At 41.2% G+C, this 21,214-nt stretch overlaps 2 protein-coding genes across 9 annotated transcripts; both read left to right on the plus strand.

Annotated features, from left to right (window-relative positions):
* The first annotated feature begins 28 nt into the window (after window positions 1-28).
* On the plus strand, window positions 29-12,593 carry hnrnpk (heterogeneous nuclear ribonucleoprotein K). Of its 6 annotated transcripts, none has more exons than XM_021313361.2 (17): window positions 29-137; window positions 1,207-1,280; window positions 1,392-1,558; window positions 1,876-1,973; window positions 2,232-2,288; window positions 3,205-3,248; window positions 4,651-4,723; window positions 5,733-5,846; window positions 6,019-6,147; window positions 6,427-6,755; window positions 7,074-7,124; window positions 7,983-8,022; window positions 8,851-8,866; window positions 9,276-9,308; window positions 9,805-9,872; window positions 10,481-10,650; window positions 11,774-12,593. In XM_021313361.2, the coding sequence occupies exons 3-17, from the start codon at window positions 1,501-1,503 to the stop codon at window positions 11,802-11,804; spliced, it is 1,311 nt and encodes a 436-aa protein (XP_021169036.2). In that variant the 5' UTR covers window positions 29-137; window positions 1,207-1,280; window positions 1,392-1,500; the 3' UTR covers window positions 11,805-12,593. The 6 variants fall into 6 exon arrangements, with proteins under 6 accessions (XP_021169036.2, XP_012712816.2, XP_021169041.2 ...); XM_012857362.3 differs by having other exon boundaries at window positions 7,077-7,124; XM_021313366.2 differs by having other exon boundaries at window positions 1,467-1,558.
* Window positions 12,594-12,914: 321 nt separating this feature from the next.
* On the plus strand, window positions 12,915-20,818 carry c12h9orf64 (chromosome 12 C9orf64 homolog). Of its 3 annotated transcripts, none has more exons than XM_036143813.1 (7): window positions 12,915-13,014; window positions 14,712-14,911; window positions 15,765-15,912; window positions 17,265-17,377; window positions 18,136-18,279; window positions 18,836-19,031; window positions 20,327-20,818. In XM_036143813.1, the coding sequence occupies exons 2-7, from the start codon at window positions 14,723-14,725 to the stop codon at window positions 20,554-20,556; spliced, it is 1,020 nt and encodes a 339-aa protein (XP_035999706.1). In that variant the 5' UTR covers window positions 12,915-13,014; window positions 14,712-14,722; the 3' UTR covers window positions 20,557-20,818. The 3 variants fall into 3 exon arrangements, with proteins under 3 accessions (XP_035999706.1, XP_035999707.1, XP_035999708.1); XM_036143814.1 differs by having other exon boundaries at window positions 14,715-14,911; XM_036143815.1 differs by having other exon boundaries at window positions 12,939-13,014; window positions 14,718-14,911.
* The last annotated feature ends 396 nt before the right edge of the window (window positions 20,819-21,214 follow it).

Below are 21,214 nucleotides of genomic sequence, written 5' to 3' on the forward strand. Positions count from 1 at the left end.
ATAGTAATCGCCGTACCGTTGACGGGCTTTCCGTTCAGCCAATCAGGAGACAGTCTAATCGTGTTTTTCGTTTCCAATCCAGAGGCTCGGAAGAGAAGGGAGGAAAGAAGCGAGCAAGCGAGGTGTTAACGCTGCAGGTTTGTGTTTTTTTTTTGGACGATATTTTCCGTTTTTCTCAGCGTACTGCTGGAGAAGTATATTCGGAGTGCACACATACAACTAAACGAAGTGCGTTTTATGTATTTTGTTAGTTCTTCCGTGCCCGCCGCACCGCGAGCTTACTAGCTGGCCTACGTAGCTACGCTTATGCTCAGCCTTGGCAACATGGCGAAACTAGCTAGCATTTAGCTGGAGTCGTTATAGCTGGTCTTTGTACTGGACACCGTGCCAAATGAAGCCATCGGCTGGAAGTTGGATAAATTAACTGCCAACACGCGCTTTGTTTGCAGTGATTGTTTTTGGGTTAGCCTTTCTTGAAGCTTCAATTCATTTACGGGGAAATACCTCGAAGCTAGTGCGTGGCTCTCCCGGTTTAGTAACGGCTGCCATTTAGCACGACGCTGAAGCTGGGTTCCGATTAGACGGTCGAGGGAATTGGTATTCATTAAACTGTTATTTTTGCATCCGATTATAGTAAATTTATAATAATCTTTGAACTGGACACGGTGCCTATGTGGTTCATATACCCAAAATCACTAGAATGTCGCTTTGCATATTTGCTAAATAGGAGGAAGTGAATCGGAGATCAGCTTCCAATTCCAGCGAAGTGCTTTGTAGCCTGATCAGAACTAATCCACTTTCGGTTTTGTCAAGACCAATGTTTAACCAACATTTATTGTTTTATTTGTTTTTAAAAAAAATCATAAAAACTGAGACAAATCCTAGATTGTTCCTTCGGTTAGCATGTGTATGTGTGTTTATCTTGTAGCACCTAGCGAACGGCGTAATTGCGTAACTGATCAATCATGTATCCTCTGATCGGGTCCGTGGTAGGCGCACTCCCACCAAACCTCTCTAGATACGCTTTTTTTTTTTTTTTTGCTATGGAAACGTGGTCCCGTAAATGATCTCTCTCATTTATCTCTCACTGTTCATAAATCTATGTTGTCCAACATGTCCGTAAGAAGCGAAAGGAAAGTTCGTGTTGCGATCAGTTTTGTTTGGCCACCTTTCAGCATTAAAAGAAGGAGCTTCCTTCCCCGACAGGTTCCGAGAGCTGTTTGGTCCCGCTTCGCTTAGATCCGCCTATCAACACGCCCTTGACTTCGTAATAAATATCGGTGAGTACGGGCTGTCTGGTCGTTTTTGACTCCAGACTAGCTGATTGCCTTTTACCCCCCTCTCCTTTTTTTTATTTGCTTATTACATTTTAATCGCTGTGAAAATGCTAGGAGACGAGATCAACGCACAGGGGCCAATTTTCTGCTTCTTCTTACGCTCTCCTGCTACCTGTGCTTCGGATCAAGGTGCTCACCTGTTCCATTATTCTGTTCGAAGACCATGGATACAGAAATTGATCAGCAAGAAGAGGGCTCATTCAGCAACACGGAGACGAATGGTATGAACTGCAACCGGTTTGCACCGTGCGCTGTGAAACTGCATCGGTTTTGTTTTTTACATCCATTACAGTATACTTATAGGATAGCAGTGGCATATTGTGTTGCACTAAACCTGAACATGTTTTTTTTAATTCCTTTTAATGTCTTATTTGTGAGACCTGCATATGCTCTGGTGTAGATGAAATTATTAGTTTCGAATACAAATTGCCCACATCTGAATTCAGTCTTTGCTTCACTGCTGTTGTTGTTTTGTTGCTGGCTCTCTGCAGTGTTGTCAGTGTGTGTGTGTATTTTTTATTTTATCTTCTTATGCAAGGTAAACGCCCTGCTGAGGATGCAGATGAGCAGAAGTCATTCAAACGCTCCAGAAACTCCGATGAGATGGTAGAGCTTCGCATTCTCCTGCAGAGCAAAGTAATTCAGCCCTTTTTATGTCATAATTTAGTGTGAATTGTGAATTCTGCACCTATTTTAATATTTTTTTTGTTGTTGTTGTTGTTGCCCAAAATCACATTTCCGACTAATTGGTAGCCACAAATAATTGCTCATATTTGTGCAGTATTTTATTTTTTTTTCTAGTCATTTTGACATTAATAAAGCTATATGAGGTCCATTCATTGGAATACCAAGCACGTGTACAATGTTTCTAAATGTATATGTTTTGCTTTGCAGAATGCAGGAGCTGTGATTGGGAAGGGTGGAAAAAACATCAAAGCCCTTCGTTCAGATGTGAGTACATCAGCGTTCCCTTTTTTACACGCAGAAATTTTACATTTTGTTTCTGTTGATTGGCCCCACAGACCCAGCCTTCTCTGAACAGGAACAGGTTTTCCCTTAACCATTTACAAATGTTAAAACATATTGCAGTGTTTTTAGATTATTTCCATTATTGTGAACCTAGCTGAAACCTGGGCCAGTCAATTTAGACATCCAGACAAAACCCTGGAGTTAGTTTCATCCTGTTCTGGTTGCTTTAACAGCATATTTTTACACCAAATAAACAGGGCCAAGACATAAAAGCCCAATTTGTTATAATTTTAATATATTTTAACACAGTTGGCACTATTTACACGCTTGTTAATTTAAATTGAAACTGACACAGTGCTGATTTCTTTTTCTTGATGTCAAACATAATTATTCATATATTTATATTTTACTGTTACTGGAAACTGGCCAATTGTTGAGTAATTTTGTCATTGCCTCTTTCTCTAGTCATTTACAGTTTGTTCTTCCCCTCTTTTTTTTTTATTTTTCACTCTCTGGTTTTATTCCCCCAACATTAAACTTTTCGTGTTCTTTAATATGCCATTTCCCTTTTTTTCCAATGTCAGTTTCTCCTCTTCTCTCTTTGACAAACCCAATCTCTGAGAGAATCAATTTAAAAATCACATTTCAACACTGCAGAGCCTGTATATTAAAAATGTATTCCTCTCCCCTCTCCCTTGTTTATTATTTTTACTCTTTACTTTTTTGCCCACTTCCTCCTCCTCCTCTGTTGCCCATGTTCTGGATGGCCCCTCCTGCGCCCGCCCACCTGACACCCTGGTTGGCCCCGCCCATAATCGTGCCCTGTCCCTAAATGGGCGTGTTACTTGATTGACATCTGTGCTCGAATGGCCCCGGCCCCTGCCCATGCCACGCCCAGTACAATGCCAGTGTGTCAGTCCCAGACAGCAGTGGGCCTGAGCGGTATGTCCCTAAGCTCCTCCCTCTCAATGCGTGACTACAGGTCAAACAAACAAGAAGAAGTGAACAATAATTTGTAGTCCTGCCTTTTTTTGTCAAGTCACTGTTTAAACATATTTAAAGCTATTTCTTTTATCCTACTCTGCCTGTTAATCCTGTTAAACATGCTAATATCCTTTCAATGCCATTGTTTTTTTTGAAGTCGTGTCAGGGCTGTAACTGAAGTTGGTGTTGTCAAGGTTATTCCACTGTCTGCTATAGTCTGTGTAGTGTTTGTTTGTTTTTTAGGTTTTGTCGGTTTCTCTTTTTATTTGTGGCCATCTTTCCTGTATATATCTTCTTCATTTTCTCTTTCTGAAAACTCCGTGTTTGTGTGTACGTAATGGTGTTTTTGGTTTCTGATTAGCTTGACGAGATCACTTGTTTTTAGGCCCATCCCATTTTTCTCTTTGAAGTCCTAACATAGCCATCTAGATTTTTATTTTTTTTTTTTTTTTTTTTTAGTTTTTATTGATTCCCATAGTGTTTTTTTTTGTCTGTCTTCTAAATCGGCTGATATTTATCTGCTGGAGTTTTTGAAAGTAAAACCTTTGACTTAGTCCCATCTATTCATTCTCCGTTTAAATTCATATGATTTGATTTCCCTGACTCTATTATAAGCATCAACTCCAGCGTTGGCAGATTTACAGCCTTACACTAAAGCACAATCTACTGTCACTTTTCCTCATCTGCAGACTATGTTGCTTCCATGTATAATCTGCTTTAGTTCTCCCTATCAGTACAACTACTGTATGGCCATAGGTGGGTGCAGACAACAATATTTATATTTAGCTAAAATTAAGCTTAAAACGTCCCTGAGGTTAAAAAAAAAAGAAGGTATTCTCATCTTGACTTAATTTGTGTCCTTCACCTCATTTATAGGGTGTTAGTCATTTTGTTGTGGTGTGCATCCACCAACCTATCCCATAAAAACTTTAGACTTTACTCTGGCACTTTTATCTCCTCCTAAAACTTCACTTTCCCCATCTTGCTTCCTCAGTGGTCGCCAAATCCAGTCCTCCTTTCTTTTGGGTCCTTTTTTAATTTTGCCACTGTGCTGCTTCTCTCTGGGCAAGGATGCCTTAATTGTACCGTTTTGGTGGAAGCTTTTTGATACCTTCGCTGTAAATTTATCACCAACTTATTGTGTAATATTTTAGGAGACAAAGTACCGTATCATTGAGGCAGCTCTTTATTCTGCGTTTGTAGCAGCGTTAGCTTTTTTTATGAGTTCAAAGAGGGGATATAATGAACTCTTTAATCTGAAACGTTGTTTTCTCCCCCCTCGGATGCCTGCCGGGCTTCCTGACCCCACCCTGTCTCTGTTGCTGTGCTCTGTTTTGTCATTGGTGGATAAACTATGAAGAATCCTGAGCATCAGCGCAGACATAGAGACTATTGGAGATATCCTACTGAAGATTATCCCTACGTTGGAGGAAGTAAGTTCTTTTTATTATTTTTTTAGTTTTTTTTTCTGCATCTGTATTAACACCGTCACATGATTTGAATAAGTTCTACACATACTAAATTGATTGCTCTGGCTCCATTTGTTTATCTACTTTGTAGGTGGTGTATTTTAGTAAAAACTAGGGTTGAACTGTATGTATAAACACAAAAGTTCTTAGGGTTGTGTGATATTAGGAAAATATGTGATCGATGGTGAATGTTACAATAATTTGACTTGCAATAAACAACATTGTCTTTTTGCTGGGTTTCATAGCAAATGAACCTAATGTAACGAGCTTATCAGCTACTTGGAAAAACCTAAACCACAAAATATTTTTGAAAAAGTTGCCTCTGGTCGATAAAACTTGTTTTGGCTAAACAACTTTGGAATTTCTTTACCACCTTTTATGTTACCAGAATATTACTGGTGTGGAGAATGCATGGTTGTGAAATAATCGTGATCCACATATCTCATATGGCGATCGTTCCTTAAATTTAAAGGAAACAGTTCTGTTTTTTTTTTTTTTTTTACTGATGTGGAAGTATTTGATGCATTATTCAGTTGGTTTAAGTTTATAGACATGTACAAAGAATATAGAAATGATGCTAATATCAAGGATTTGTTGTGCGGTTTGTCTGATTTTACTGCTTGGTAACAGCTAAGCGGGTTGATTACTTAGTCAGGCTGTCTGCTCAGGTAGCGAGTCTGCCATCAGCCCCTTAAATATCTTTGATCATAGCTAGCAGTTTTAAATGCCATTATTTTATCAAATAATAGCTGCTACTTTTTTTTCCGCCTTACTTTCAAATGACTTTAGTATTTAGACCAGAGATGCTTTGAAACAGCAGAATGTATGAGATTAATCAAGCGGGAATGTTATGATCGCACGTTCTAGCAAAACCGCAACAATTTTTGCCGGAATCTGAAGGACTCAGGTTTATGAACGCATGTGAAAAAAATGTTAATGTCCTCAATATATTGATATTCTTCTCTGTCTACAGTACCAGCAATACAACGGCAATGACTTTGATTGTGAGCTCCGTCTGCTGATCCATCAGAGTCTGGCCGGCTCCATCATCGGAGTGAAAGGAGCAAAGATCAAGGAGCTTCGTGAGGTTTGTGCCTGTACACATTTCTATGAATTTAAAAAAATATATTTTTTTAATGTTTTGGTACATTGGGAAAAGTGTTGTCATGCCATTGTTTTTTTTAAGGAGTTAATTTTTAAGCATGTTTGTTGTCGGCGCTTTCTCTCTGTACCAACTGGTGTTCCCTTCATGTGTGCAGAACACAAAGACCAGCATCAAGCTGTTTCAGGAGTGTTGTCCCCAGTCGACCGACCGTGTAGTGCTGGTTGGGGGTAAAATGGAGAGGGTGGTGGAGTGTATCAAGACCATGCTGGAGCTCATCTCTGAAGTAAGTGGGATTTCCAGTATTAATGAGTGCATTTTGTGCTTTATCAGGCTTTACACATTAAGAATCTACCTAGTTTCAAAGCCCTTTGAGTGTTGTGTATTATATAGTAATGATTTGATGTATTGACATAAGTTATACTTGATGGTATGATTACATTTTTTTTTAAGTTATATCAGTATACATTTTGAAAAGGTTTCCTGCTAAATAAGCACATATACCACTGTATAAAAGTCTCTTACATATTTACCTGAGTTTAAAATGTCCCCGTCTCCGCATTAGGCTCCAATAAAAGGCCGAACGCAGCCCTACGACCCCAACTTCTACGATGAAACGTACGACTACGGTGGTTTCAGCATCATGTTCGAGGAGAGGGGAGGTGGCCGCAGGCTCATGGGCGGCTTCCCCATGCGCGGCGGCAGGTCCAGCGGGGATCGTGGGTATGACAGAATGCCTTCCAGCAGAGGGGTGCGCGGACCCCCGCCTCCCTCGCGCCGTGATTACGACGACATCAGCCCCCGCCGGGGTCCTCCTCCGCCCCACCCCAGCAGGGTGGGCAGGGGAAGCGTGCGTCCACGCAGCATGCCGATGGGTCACCCATACAGGGGAGGGTAAGCTCGCCGCTTCATTTTGAAACAGTTTGGTAGTAGCAAGCAGCTCGCGTCGACATCCGTCGGTTTTAGGATTCAAGCGTTTTGATATTTTAGAGAAACATCTAATTTTTAAGCTTTTTTTTTTTTTTTTTTATATTCTTACTCTGTCTGCAAAAAACATTCTAGATAGTCTACTTTCTACCAGACTTGTTTTACCATTATAAGCAATATCTAATATGTAAGCTAATATTTCTGTCAATGAGGCTGTGTGCTCATCACTGTATGTTTGGTTGTGGTCCTCCTTTTTTTTTTTTTATCCCGTTTCCATCTTTTCAGCAGAGACGATCGTTACTATGACTCATACCGTGGCTCAGATGACCGCTCAAAGTAAGTCTGTTTCCAAACCCGGACCTCCTAACCAACCCTAACAGAAATGCGTTTTTATATTACGTTAATTATGTCATTGCTTGTTTTTATCCTTATGTTGCTTAATATTGAATTGCCTGCTATTTGTTGAGTCTTAAGAATGCATTTCCAGTACCCAAAGACGTTTGCTCTAAGTTCTAATCACATGTTTTGCATGTATAGTTAATAACTAGTGCAGACGCCCTTATCCTGCGACATCTGGGAATGCACAATACATCGCGATCACTTTTACACTGCATCTATATCTTAAAGAACCATTTGGACTGCATAGTACCGAATAACAGTGGCATGATTTTCCAATACAGCGCAGCCCGAATTGACAGACGTGTTCAGTCAGAACAAACAAAATGCATCGCCAGGCTAGAGAAAAGCGTGTTAAACGGTTACTGATGCTAAAGTGATCTCAGGTTTAAGGGTTTCTCCAAGTCGGCGGACACGCATGTGTTTTTTTGCCGAGTACAAAAGTACAACCCTAATACGTTTTGTCAGCTATTTTCACTATTTGTGCTCAGTCTTTAGGAGGGAAATAACAGCAGCATTTGGCACTAATCAGAATCACCACCACCTGTCACTCCTCTCACCATAACACTGTCAGAGCTGTTCCTGTTACTGTGTGGGAAGATGGTTGGGAGGAAATGTGTTTATAGTGTAATCTTGCTCAGCGTGTGTGTGCAGTTTGACCTAGACCAGAAATTTTCTCTGGAATGTTTTCAAGATTCAGTATTTTCTATTTCTTTCCCATCCAAGTCACATTTTTTTTTTTCCCATCTTCTCTCTCTCTCTCTCTCTCTGCCTGTCTGTTGCACTCCCCGTCGTCAGTGACAGAAGAGGCAGACCGGATCGCTACAGCGATAACATGGTTAGTGACCCTTTGCTAAATCCACGCAGCTCTGGTGTTCTCATCCTATTTAGTGCGAGCGTTCTCAGGCTAGCACGCTGCTTAGTCCTAGCGCACCACAATATGTTGTGATTGTCCCATTGTCCTGCCATTATGTAGCGTTTTAGTGGCAAAACACCTGAGCCGTGTCCACGGAACCAAGGCCGTTTCTTTTTTTTTTATTTTTTTGCATGCCGTAAACCATCCCACCAAATGACCATAATCGCCCCCAGCCGGAGACACCCCATAATAATCAGCTGTAATTGCCCTCTTACTGTGTATTTTTCATGGCCAACCTGTTTTTCCTGCAAAGGGAGAGAGGATGTTGGGAGTGGAGAGGGTGGGAAGGTGGGGGTGGCCATGGTTGGTTGCTAAGCACTAATAATGCTTTCTTGACAGACTGGAAGGTTTCTTTCTGCCTTTTTCCTCTCCCTCCTCTCTCTCTCGATCTCTCCCTCTCTCCCTCCCTGAGACCTGGCAGGATACTGCCTACTGTTGCTCGGCAACAGCTTTTTGAATTGCCTGTTGCCCTGGCAACAGCAGCAGCTGAAAATGGGGGGGGGGGTGATGGAGATGCAAGGAGAGACAGGAAGAAGGGGGAGGGATGGGGTGGGGGGGAGGGAGGGAGGAGGTGGAGTCTTGTGGGTGAAAACTGGGTGGCTTTCAATTGGGTGTACTCCGCGGACGAGGCTGCCGCGTTCGGTTTCTGCTCGCCAACCTGTGGCCGTTCTGGTCGGCGCTGTAGACGAGCGAGAGGAACGTGTCGATTTCTCGCTGTAACGCTTCTGTCTTCCTGTTTGTTCCTTGCAGAGTGGCGGTGGATATGGTGAGTACAAAGCTGTCTCTTTTTTTTTTTTTTTTTTTTCTCCTTTTTGTCTCGCATTGTGCAAATATTGTAACCAGGCTGCTGCGTGCATAGGACTGCAGGCCTCAGATTTCTCTCCAGCATAGGCAGGGAAGAGGACAAAACGGTAAAAAATTGGGGCGAAAACGGGCTGAAAGGGCTCGTTGTGATTAAATGTGTAAGGCTGTTGGATTGAGGTCGTGTTTACTGATTTCTTTCATTTATTTTGCTGGTGTATTGTCTTTGGTAGGCTTTAAAGTGTATTTTGAGTCAAATATCAAGTGAGCCTTTAGGCAGGGAAGGTAATCACTTTCTTTTTTTATTATTTTTTTTTTAATTTTTTATTACCGAGTCAACAATCCCTTTTTTTTTTTTTCCCTGTCCTACTCAGATAACAGTTCCTCCTGGGATAGCTACCAGTCAGGTTAGTCTTCCTCCTTTGCCCTCAGTCAGTGTTAGTCTGAGACATGCACGGAGTTCTGATTCAGTTCATTGAATTCGCTGCCAATGTCTTGTCGAAAAACGGCAAAACACCAGCTCTTACCTCACGGATGTCACTAGCGATGTGGCTGGAGGCTGCTGGTGTTTATAGGAGTGTGCAGAAGGAGAAGGAGAGAAATTGCTCCGGTTTTATCATCTAGGTAGTTTTCTCAGTAACCTCCTTCTACAGCTTTATTTCTTCTATCCTAAGTGACTCATTTGGTAGTGTAGCAGGCAAACACACCATCATGCTGCATTACTACAACTTGGCAGCTTTGCAATCACAACAAGCCTTTTTTATTTATTTATTTATTTTCTCCCAAACTGTCATTTGTGTTCTTTCAGTACTTTTGGCAAAAAGGAAATGTGGAACGTCTTGAGTCGTTTTCTCTTCCGACTCTATATTTTGCACGTTTGCTTTGGTTTTCACCTCTCTTCAGGTGGACGGGGCTCCTACAACGACATGGGCGGTCCTGTCATCACCACACAAGTGACGATCCCTAAAGACGTGAGTATATGAGCAGAACCTCAGCGGCTTGGTAACTAGTCAGAGATCTGTCGTCGCTGTGGGCTCGCAGATTATAGAAATCTAATCTTTATGATATTTTCTTAATGCGTCAGCTCAGCGAGTGGCTTTTTTTTTTGTTGTAACTATGAAGCCAAATTTATTCTATGTTCAACATGCAACTGTACACGACCAGGCCATTCAGTCTAAATACAAAAATGATTTAATATTTAAACAAATATGCACCAAACGGACCAGAAATCTGAATTGGCAGTTTTTACCATTTTTGATTGGCTTGTTCAGCGATTGGCCGGTTAAATACAGAAGATCTTCATCTAAAAAAAATGTTTTTAACTTCTTTTTTTTTTATATAACTAAATGAAGAACTGACTCTAGACACCTCAATCAGCAACATGCTTTGATCTCTTTTCACCTAGTTTAATGGTATTCAGATAAAGATGGTTTGATGTATAAATGGGTATTTTGCTATAGATGCGTAACGCCTGCCTCTACCTAAGAACCTGCAGCATATTTAAGTCAGGAGAAAAAAGTCTTATTTGGCAGGTCAGATCCACCCTAATTTTTTTCCCCCCGGCGTTCTCCTCTACCAGCTGGCCGGATCCATCATCGGTAAGGGAGGCCAGAGGATCAAACAGATTCGCCACGAGTCTGGGGCCTCCATCAAGATCGATGAGCCTTTGGAGGGTTCAGAGGATCGCATCATTACCATCACTGGTACCCAAGACCAGATCCAGAATGCCCAGTACCTCCTACAGAACAGGCAAGTTCTCGCTTGGTGTACCTCTTCCTTCACGTCTTGTAGAAATAAGCACCCTGTTTTGAAGTTTCACAACTGTCTTTACATTATTTCTTCTAAACTTGTGCTTTCAAATTCCAAATGTGAAAAACTTCAGTTGTTCTGTAGTTGCTAAAAGTTGGATCATGTAGGCCTCAACATATTGCAGCTTTTCAGTGCAAACACGAATAAAGAGCTTTTAAAATCCTCTAGAATGGGTTGGTTCGATTTGTTCCGTCACACACGGTCGACTATTTAAGCTCTTTTTCTCTCTTCAAAACATTTTTAAACAAAATGACCTTCTAACAATAGGCCAGTTTTCCTTGGGTATTGGATTCCTGTTGCCTGCTGTCTTTCTTCACTAACCCCCTTCCTTTCTCCTCCATGCAACCTGCAACTACTTGAAACCTTCCTCTTACATGAAATGGCTGTGAAGGAGTAGGCATGCTTAAAGGTGCATATCATTAGCAATTTCTTTAAAGGGGCAGCGTGAGTGGCAATTTCGATTGACTCGCGCTCGTCCAGTAAATCTGATCAGCAGAAAGAAAAGACAAAATAGAATGTCTATTTGCCATCAGAGCCGTTTCACTGTGAAGCAGGGAGTGGATCGATTCTTTCCTGGCTGCTGCTGTGTGGAAGACTAGTGATTTTGTTGTTTTTAGTTAGATTAAGCAACAACAAATCACAGTCTGCCAAACAGCACAGGCTCCTCCTCTTCTGTTTCCCTTGGCAACCAGTAGGCACGTATAATACACACTATATCCATATCGATGCCATCTGAGCTTTGCCCGATTTTGCTAATACATCCTCAGACCCTCTGCCCTGTCTCATGAGTAGTGTACTGTTACCATGATAACAAGCCCCGCCTCCCTCTTCCTTCCTGCCTTCCTTTTTCTGTGTTCTGCACCTGCTGGCCACACCCCTCCTCCTTTTTCATCCTTTTCTCTTCCTAAATCATATCTCCGTCTTTGCCGTTTGTTTTATCCTGCTGTTCATCCTGTTCTCTCACATCAGCATCCTGCAACAGTTGCAGCCATATGTATATGTGAGATGCAATGTTTTTTTTTTTTATTATTATTATTCATTTTCTCACTCTTGTTCATTTTAGTGTGAAGCAGTACTCTGGTCATTTGCTGTAGACCCCGAGGGAGCAGATTGAAGAAAACTCGGATTGAGCGCCCCTTCCTCCTCCTCCTCAAATCTCTTTGCCCTGGTCCAACACATCCCCTTCAGACTTTAACTCTGGATTGTGGGTGTCTTTTTTTATTTTATTTTTGTATTTTTAATTAAATGTCCTACATTCCTGTGCATCCACAAAAAATGTAGAAGATCTACATTTTAAAGAGTAGTCCAATAGTTTGTCAGATTCTGCTTTTGATTTTATTTTTTTTCCTTTTTTGTAATGCATACATCTGAATATCTGGTTTGCTTCATTAAAGATTAAACCTAACCCTTTTAGTTTTGGATGGATTTAGGTTATTTTGATGCATAAATGTGGATGTTTGTGTGTGCGCGTGTGAGAGCATGGTGTGCGTGTGTGGGTTGGTATGCTTGCAGTTGTCTCCTACCAATTTGTGCAACTTACAGAATGTAAGATGTTCCTTTTTTTTGTTCTTCCTTAACAGCTTGGGGGAAATGTAACCCTAGAATTGATTCAGTAATGTTTTTGTTGGGAGTTCTATACAAACAGAAGACAGAACAGAATAATTTGTACAAACACTGTAGTGGTGCAGCAAATTAAACCTGAATTATTGAAGTAACTCCAAAAGTAAGCATTTGTGTTGGTAGTTAAAGATTTAAGGCATTTATTGGTTATTGGACACACACACATTGAACTTTTCTACTACTCTGAACTTGTTTGCTCTTCATTGTTGGGAACTTCACAATGTCAAAGTTAAAGAGAAATAAAGATGCCACTTTTTACTGAACATCGTTTGATGGTTTATTGATTTCTGGTTTTAATTTTCCTGTGGCAGCCTGATTGGCTGTCTGCATGAAGTTAGTTAAAATAAACTTGTCTAAGTGCAGCGGTTACAGCATTTTAAGGAAGTCAAATTCTCGCATTTCCATGTAGTTTCATTTGTCCATAAAAAAATTAACAACTTTAAAAAAAAACTAAACGTAGACCAGTTGTAGAAAGCCAATAAGTAGGAAATGAATCCCGGCAGCAAACGGTTTAGCGCATGCCCAAAGCGAGCTCCCTTCCTCCATTGTGATTGGTTGAGCTGGAGGAGAGTGATGGCGTGATTGGTCAACAGCTGGAAACCCGGTAGTGGAGACCGACTTGACAGATTTGCTGTCCGTGCAGGAGAGACGCGGCTCTTCGTAGAAACAAGCGGCAGCTGAACAGTAAGTTAAGGTCGAAAATGCTTTATAGCCGTTTTAAAATGTTACGGACGCACCGTATGGTCACAAAACTCAACGCTGACATAAATGTTAGATCTGTTGATGAACTTTGCCCTTCCGGTAGTTAAAAGAGAAACGACTTGAAAGTACACATGCCTTTTTAGAAAATAAAGCAATCATCCTTGGGCGCACTTGGTGGCCAAACCAAAAAAGCAAGGGCCTTACAAAACAATTTGTATCCCTTAATGTTTTTTTTCCACAACTTGTCTAGTTTCACCGGTAAATAAAATGAGGAACGTGTCCGAATAAGCCTCCTTTTATTCCGGGACCCTAAACAAAACCCAGTACAATCAGCTGCCTTCAGAGGTCCCCTAATTGGTAAAAGGAAATCACAATTATTTCCCAAACTTGGAACATCTCACCAAGTATTGTTCAACCAGTCACCTGAAAATGAGTATGGCACCCAATTGCAAGACTACCAAGAGATGCCCGGCCTGCAGAGATCCAGCTGAGATGGCAAATTCTGTTCAGTCCAACTATCCCTCACCCACTCCACAGATGTAGCCCTGATGGGAGAGTGGCAGTGCAAACTCTGCTGGCAGTTTGTCACAAGCCAGAAAGGGGAAATAGTGGATCTGGTGTGAGAAAAGATGTTCTGGTGAGATGAAGCCACATTTGAGCTTGTTGGCTTGTATGCAAAACGCTATGTGTAGAGGAGAACTAACACTGTACACCGCCCACAATATATATATATATATATATATATATATATATATATATATATATATATATATATATATATATATATATATTATTTTTTTTTTATTTTTTTTTATTTTTTTTTACGATCCCCGTGGTTAAAATAAATAAAATGGCAGCAGCATCATACTGTGGAGAAGACTTTCTTCAGGAGGGACGGTGAGGCTGACTAGACTTACGGGGGAGATGGTGGATGGAGCTAAATACAGGACAATCCTATGAAAACCTGTGTGAAAATCACAGTTTCTGCTCAGACATTTTCCATCCATTATGACTTGGTTTGAGCTATTTTGCCAAGAAGGCTGGTCAACAAAAAGCATCTCAAGATTTTCCTGCTCACTTGACCTTGTCTAAATTTATTTTCCAGGTTCATTTTTAAATGGCACTTACTCAGAAATGTTGTAATGGTATGAAAAAGGGCCTTAATGCTGGGGGGGGGGGGGATCACTTCGCACTGGGACCATTGCACCTGAAGTCATTATGCAGTATTTAGCCAACACTGACAAAAAACTGTAAATGCCAGAAGATGGGATCACCAACCTTTTTGGTACTGAGAGCTATTTCATTGGTACTGCGTCACACGAAGGGCTAGTAACCTATGAACTAGAGGAGTCAGCACTCAATAAACCAATAAACATATTTGCAATGCTCTTCTTTTTCTTTTAGATATTGTAAATTTTTAAATCTATATAAATGTGAGTGTGATTACAAAAATGGAGCAACAGACTAAAATAACATTTTAGATGCAGCTCACTGGGGGGTTGTGCTAGTTTTAGAATATGCTTTAGGGGCACCACATGTGGTCCTTGGGGGGCCACCTGGAGCCCGCGGGCACCATGTTGGTGACCCCTGCTCTATTTTCTTTAGATGTAGCTGTTTGTTGCTGAGAATTGAAGTCCTTTCAATGAAAATCAGATTTGGGTTGTTGTTGTTTTTTGCAGCAGCAGCTATCATGGAGAAGCCTCTCCTTCCCAGAGAGTCTGGCCAGTTCGTGGCACAGCAAAGTCGAGACGTGTTCATCAAGGACGCTGGAGTGCAGAAGGCGGCAGAGATGCTCTACAGTCTCAGACACAGTGACGTCCTGACAGCCAGTGGCTGGAAAATGGCCAATCCCCTGGCTCCAGCACCCACCTCGGATCAGGGGAGTTTCTCAGCACCGCAGGGCTGAATTATTTCTAAACCCAACGCAGATGCAACAAATCGCTTGGTTCGATAGTTGGGCTTAAAGGAAAGGGAGTAGAAAATATCAAAACAAGCCAATCAAAGGTTGAATGAAACAAACATATTAACAAATAATTGCAATTAAGGGTTTGGAGCTCTGAAATTGCATTTAAACAACATAGGTAATTGTTTTGAAGCAGATGCTGCACTTAGTTTGATTCAAGTAGGGATCATATTTGTAAAATAAAACAAGAATGTTTGCTCTTCGAGCTAAAAGAAGAAAGTTTAAAAAAAAATCTGAAAATGCAGATTGTCTGCTGTTCATATTTCCAACCTCTCTGTATTATCTAGATAACCATTAGATGCATTGTTGCTTATTTATGGTTTTAATGCTGCTATTGGGAATGTGTTTAGCTTTTAGGACCGTTAAGCAGCACAAACGTTTGACACTTGAAGCCAATGATAATCTCTTACAGTAATTTATAATTAATATATTTTCAAGTTTGTCCTATTCAGATCATATATCATGAAACACCAGCATCATTTAGCGTATCGGATTACTACAAAATTGATTAGTTTCAGACTTTTCTATGTTTTATTTAGTGATAGAAATTATGAAACACTTAACATCTGGTAAAAAAAAAGTTTTAGAATTGTTCTAAAAACAAGTTTTGTAAAACTAAGGGAAGAGAGGGTTTGGACAGTTTTTCAAACATTGTCCGTTCAGGACTGTATAAACAGCAAAGTGATAACAAGAACAGATTCCTCCCCTCTTTAGAGTTTCTGTTGCTTTTTGCCTCTGTTGAAACGATGGTGTTTTCTAAACCCTGCAGGCGTTAAACTGGGTGTTTGTCGTGGACACCATGAACTTCTCCTTTTGGCCAGAGAAAGAAGCTGGCCAGTGTGAGGTGACCTATAAAGGCACCACTTACACAGGCTTCATGACCCTGTGTGCTGCCATCACCAGAGCCATGGAAGAAGGTGAGAACACTTGAATACGTCATGCACCATAACTCCACCTCTTACTGTTTTGGTCTGAGAGAAAACGAGCGCCTTCCTTTCTAAGCAGGCCAAAAGTTGTGTGGGGATGCAGGATGAGGAAAATTGATGGGGATTTTTTTTTTTTTTTTTCCTCAGGCCACCGTGCTTCTGCATTTTTTTCTGTTGTATTCTTCTTTTTTGTTTGTCTGCATTCACCAACTTCAGGAGGCTTGGTTAGGTTTTCTCCCCCGCTCCTCTCTCTTAGTTTGCGACCGCATCCACAACTTCTGCCTCCTCCTTCTATGCAGACATTCATTCAGGAACATGTACCTGGACACACACACACACGCAGCAGGTTTGCTTAAACACAGACTCAACATCACCAATACATGCACACACAGGAAGGAAGCACCAGCTAGAAAATGTGGCATTAAAATACTTATTCGTTGTTTGTTTAATGAGTTGCAATTACAAAAATCTGAATTGCAGGAGCTACCTGTATGCACTTGCGTTTTTTGATTTTTCATTGTAGCTCAGGCTCTACATATTTTAATCCTATGCTCCACCAATCCCCCCCCCCCCTCCCCCTGTGATGAGGCCAGCCATGGCAGAGTCATGGTAACCTGGGGAGATGATGGAGAAGTCTGCAGTGAGCAGAGTGAAGAGGAATGGGGCCAGCACAGTTCCCTGAGGGGCGCCCGTACTGCTCAGAGATAGCCTGCAGGTAGCTAGCGAGGTAGTCCTGTACTCACTGGGACGGGTGCCGGTCCACCCCTGACAGCTTCAGCTTGTCCAACAGCAGGAGAAGAAAAAAAAAAAAAAAAGATGCAGAGAAAATAAATGTGATTGATATAAGTTTGGAAAAATGTGTAATTAAAAATGTCTTAAACAGTGAGCCACTGTCAAAATGCTCTAACGGTGCCATAGTACATGACAACATGGCCTTTTCCATTATGTGTGTGTTTTTTTTATTTTTTTATTCTGAACAGAAAAAAAATGTGGTTTTATTATAGCCACTTATTGTCTGTGTGCCCTTTGTGAGCTCGGAGTACGAGGAAATTGCTGGTGGCTCTGCGTGAGCCTGATCATCATTTATAATTAGCATGAATGGCTCCGGATATGAATCAGTTACGTCTCGTATGGAATACTACTCTCAACGCGTTGTCGCTGTGGCCTTTATACGTACGAGAGCCTCTCAGAGACATGCAGGTAGCCTTGGCCAGAGGGTTCTTCTGCAGGGCTGAAAGCATGAGCTCAGAACAAATCCTTTTATTTAAGTGTTTCCTTTACTGCACATTCTAAACCGGAAATAATAAAAAAAACAACTAATAATTACTCTCTTCTCTCCTAAGGTGTACCCATCACTGATCCCAAGTATTTCTCCCAGATGAGTGTTGAGGAGTTGGCACAAGTCCTTCGATCAGACAACGACATAGTTATGCCGATGATTCAGGAACGCCACCAGGTTCTGCTTTTATCCTGATATGCATGGGACACATTTGTAGTAGTGCTCTGTTGGCGACATATAGAACAATCAGTTCTCTGCTGTATGATGGATGTTTATTAATATAATATTTATATGTCAGATGTTGAGACATTAAATTCTCTTCTGGATTTAACAGGGAGCAAACGAAGGGAAGCTAAAATAGAGGAAATATGCTCTCTTTATAATCTTCATCAGAACTTTTTGCTGCAGCGTTTCTGACAAACTGTTTTAATCAAACCCTTTTTTTGAGTGAAGAATAGTCCAGAATCCAGCCTTAAAGTACCAAAAGCAAGGACTAGTTTTTCAGAATCAATCTCTGATGAGGATATTTCTCATTTCCCAGAGGTGAAAGAAGGAAATCCTAGAAACCTGTTTAATATGGGATTTAAATGACATATCCTGGTCAAAGATAACACCAAGGTTCTTTGCTGTATCACCAAAAGCCAATTTAATGCCATCAAGATTATGCGACTGGCTCAGCAGCAATCAAAGGCTCTGGTACAAAGACGTCAACCTCTGTCTTCTTGTTCGAATTTTAAAAGCATAAAATGAATGCCTTTGAGAACTAATTTCATATTAGAAAATATTTTTCATCATTCTTTCTGTATTACATTCATGTTTGCTTCCTTTCTAAAGAGAACTTGAAAGCGTGCAGCTCCTCTCCTGTTTGTGGTGTTTTTTTATTTTTTTATTTGAAAGCTTGAGAGTCTGAACCTTTTTTTTTTTTTTTTGCCAAGGTCCTGACCGAGAGCGGCCGTGTGCTGCTGGAACACGGAGGAAGTTTCCGCAGCTTTATCAGCCAAGCCGGGAACGACGCTCGGAAGATGGTGGAGCTGATCGTGGAGAAGATTCCGTCCTACAGGGACGAGGCCACATATGAGGTCAGTGTGGCAAATAAAAAGGGAAAAGGACGAAAAATGTCTGTATGTATGCATTTTTGTAGGTGTCCACGGTTGTGAGAGCACCTCCAGAGGCCCTGTTTTAGTCAGGTTATCCTTGGGGATAGCTGCCTTATTTTGAATACTGACATTCCGATTAATTTTGGGTTGCGTCCTTTTGTAAAAAATGAAAAAATATACTACATTTACGCAAAAATTCTACTATGCTCAATATAAAATGTAAGTTACATGGTTAAGAGATTTTGATTATTAAAGCATACTTCAAGCATGTAAAAATCTCTTTTTTTAAACACCATAAAGAGTTTGGTTTCGGAGGACTTTGAAGAGATTTTGGCATGACAGCTCCCCCTCCTGGCCAAAACCAGCATGACATCTGTCCAATGGGCTGAATAAAAAGTGGCAAATGCAGATTTATGCAATTAGTACAAACATAGCTGATGCAACTCTGTTCTGTCTTAAAATAAGTGCAGCATGTGCAATAGCTGAAGACCAAGATGAACACGAGTCTACTTTTGTTTCAATCTGCTGCTTGTTTAAGGGCAAAAGAATCTCTTTCTACAAGCGAGCCCAGATCCTGGTGGCAGATTTCTGGGGGGTCATGGAGGCCAGAGGAGAGGGGGACATCGTCAACATGGACTGGCTCACCATGTTTGCAGACTACAGGGTTCCTCAGGCGCTTGTCTATTTAGGAGTGTTGCAGTACTCCGACGCACTGATGCAGGCCTTGAAGAACGGTGAGTGTTTTCCCCTGGTGTTTAGAAATATGAGGTGCCTTGCCAAGGTATTCGCACTGTTCTAACTTTTTAGAATTTTGATATTGTTAAAACCGCAAAATCGTTTAAAGATTTGTCTGGTTGGCCAACACAAAGTAGCACATTGTTGTGAACTGGAAGGAAAACGCTAGATGGGTTTTCAAAATGTGTTGCGAATAAGGTCGGATTTGCACAACTACAAATGTTTGCCAGTTCTTCTTTAAGAAATATCTCAACCTCACCCAGATTTGATGGAGAGCATCTCTGAACATCATGTCGGAGGTTTTGTCACATACTTAGGTCCTGGCTTTTACTGGACCCTTCTGGCACCACAATGTTTTTTGATCCAAACTATTCCACTGGAAACTCAGACGAACTGAAGAAAAGCGTCCCCACAGCATGGAGCTGTTATTTGTTTCACAAAGGGAAGGTCACATAGTGTTTTGCATGCAGATCAGAAAGTTTAAATTTGCTCAATCTGTCCAGGGCACCTTCCTTCACATATTCGCTGGGGTTTGTTTTCAACAAATGTTTTCTTACTTTTCCATAAAGGCCAGATTTGAGGAGTGCCCTGCTAACAGGCGCCCTGTCAACAGATTGTCCCACCAAAGCTGGGAATATCCGCAGCTCCTCCTGACTTACTGTTACTTTGCTGCCACATTATGCACGGGGTCCGAAACTAAAACTCGGCAGACGCCGAATGCGAGTAAATTTTCCGTTTGGCGAGTACATTTCAGAGGGCTAGCTGCCACACGGCGAGTAAATGTTTGTACCAAATAAGCCGTGTTTTTCAGTCATCATTTGGGAGGTTGCTTCTTCATGTTCCTCTGCTTTCAACAAATGCACACCTACGCAAACACTCACACATGTGACGCGGGAACGACAGCAGCTACGTCATGTCCATTTGCTAACAACCACCGTTTAGCTCAGGCTAATTACATAGCAGGATTACATTGGAGATATTTGGCAGGGGTCAGTCAGAATTAATATTTGGGCCGGTAAAAAATATGCTTGGCCGGTGCATCAGGAAGTTAATTTCGGACACTGATTATGCACATCACACTTTTTTAGATTTGTGTTTAGAAAAGATCTCTTCAAAAAGGCATACATTTCCTTTCAGATCATGCATGATTTTGTGTTGGTCTATCAGATTAAATTAGATTAAATTTGTAGTTATGATGTTAAAAGAAATGTGGAAAGGTTAAAAAGTATTAAAGCTTTTTTTAAGCCATTGCAAAAACAAAACAAGAAAAATCACAGTGTGTGATTTCTCTCAGGTGAGCTGCTGCCTTCAGGGGATCCGAGAGAGGTCGAGATACGAGGATGTTCCATTTGGTCCGTGGAGCTGATCAAGGAACGTCTGCACAAGCTGATGAAGGAGAGAGATGGAGCGGTCTGCAGCATCAACTCTGCTGTCATTGACTTCTACCTTTGGCCTTACGCTAAGCAGCATCACAAAGAGATGGCCCACATTCCCATTCACCACACGCGCTGTATTTACTACTGATAAACAGACTGGGAGCAGTGCATGCAGAGCGTTTGCTGCCTGTCTGCTTGGTGAATCCAAGCACCGTAGCGGAAAATCAAGACAGGCTTCTCTTTAGCGCTAAAATACACTGCTTCCATAAAACTGTTGAATTAAAGTGTTTTCACGTGGACTGTGTTCCATCAGTCCTCTTTTTGTAACCAAGCAAGTGATTATTGTGTGCCAATACATTGTGCATGTTTTGTGATTGCCAATTACAGCGGCGTTGAGTTTGTGAACCTCAGCTTTATTTTGTAATTTTTTTTTTTCTATTGCTATCCTCCCAATGTCCCAAAACCTGCATCTGTGGTTGATCTTAAACTGACCATAGGTGAAAGTGAACGTGTGCTTCGCTCTTTGTCTTTATGACAGACTTAAGGATCTATCTAGTTTGCACCATGCCGCTCACTCCTTGGGAACAATTGAATTTGGTTTATTTATATTGCGCCAATTAACAACACGTCATCTTAAGGCACTTTACAAAGTCAATTCTATCTAATCATGCAGACAGATTGGTCTTCTATCTAAGGAAACCCAGCAGATTGCCTCCAGTCTTGACAAGCAGCATTCAATCACGTAAGAGCATGCAGCCACAGTGGACAGCCGCTTGCAATGTGTTGACTTTGCAGCAATCCCTCAT

Source organism: Fundulus heteroclitus, chromosome 12 (assembly GCF_011125445.2).
Source record: "Fundulus heteroclitus isolate FHET01 chromosome 12, MU-UCD_Fhet_4.1, whole genome shotgun sequence".
NCBI lineage: Eukaryota > Metazoa > Chordata > Actinopteri > Cyprinodontiformes > Fundulidae > Fundulus > Fundulus heteroclitus.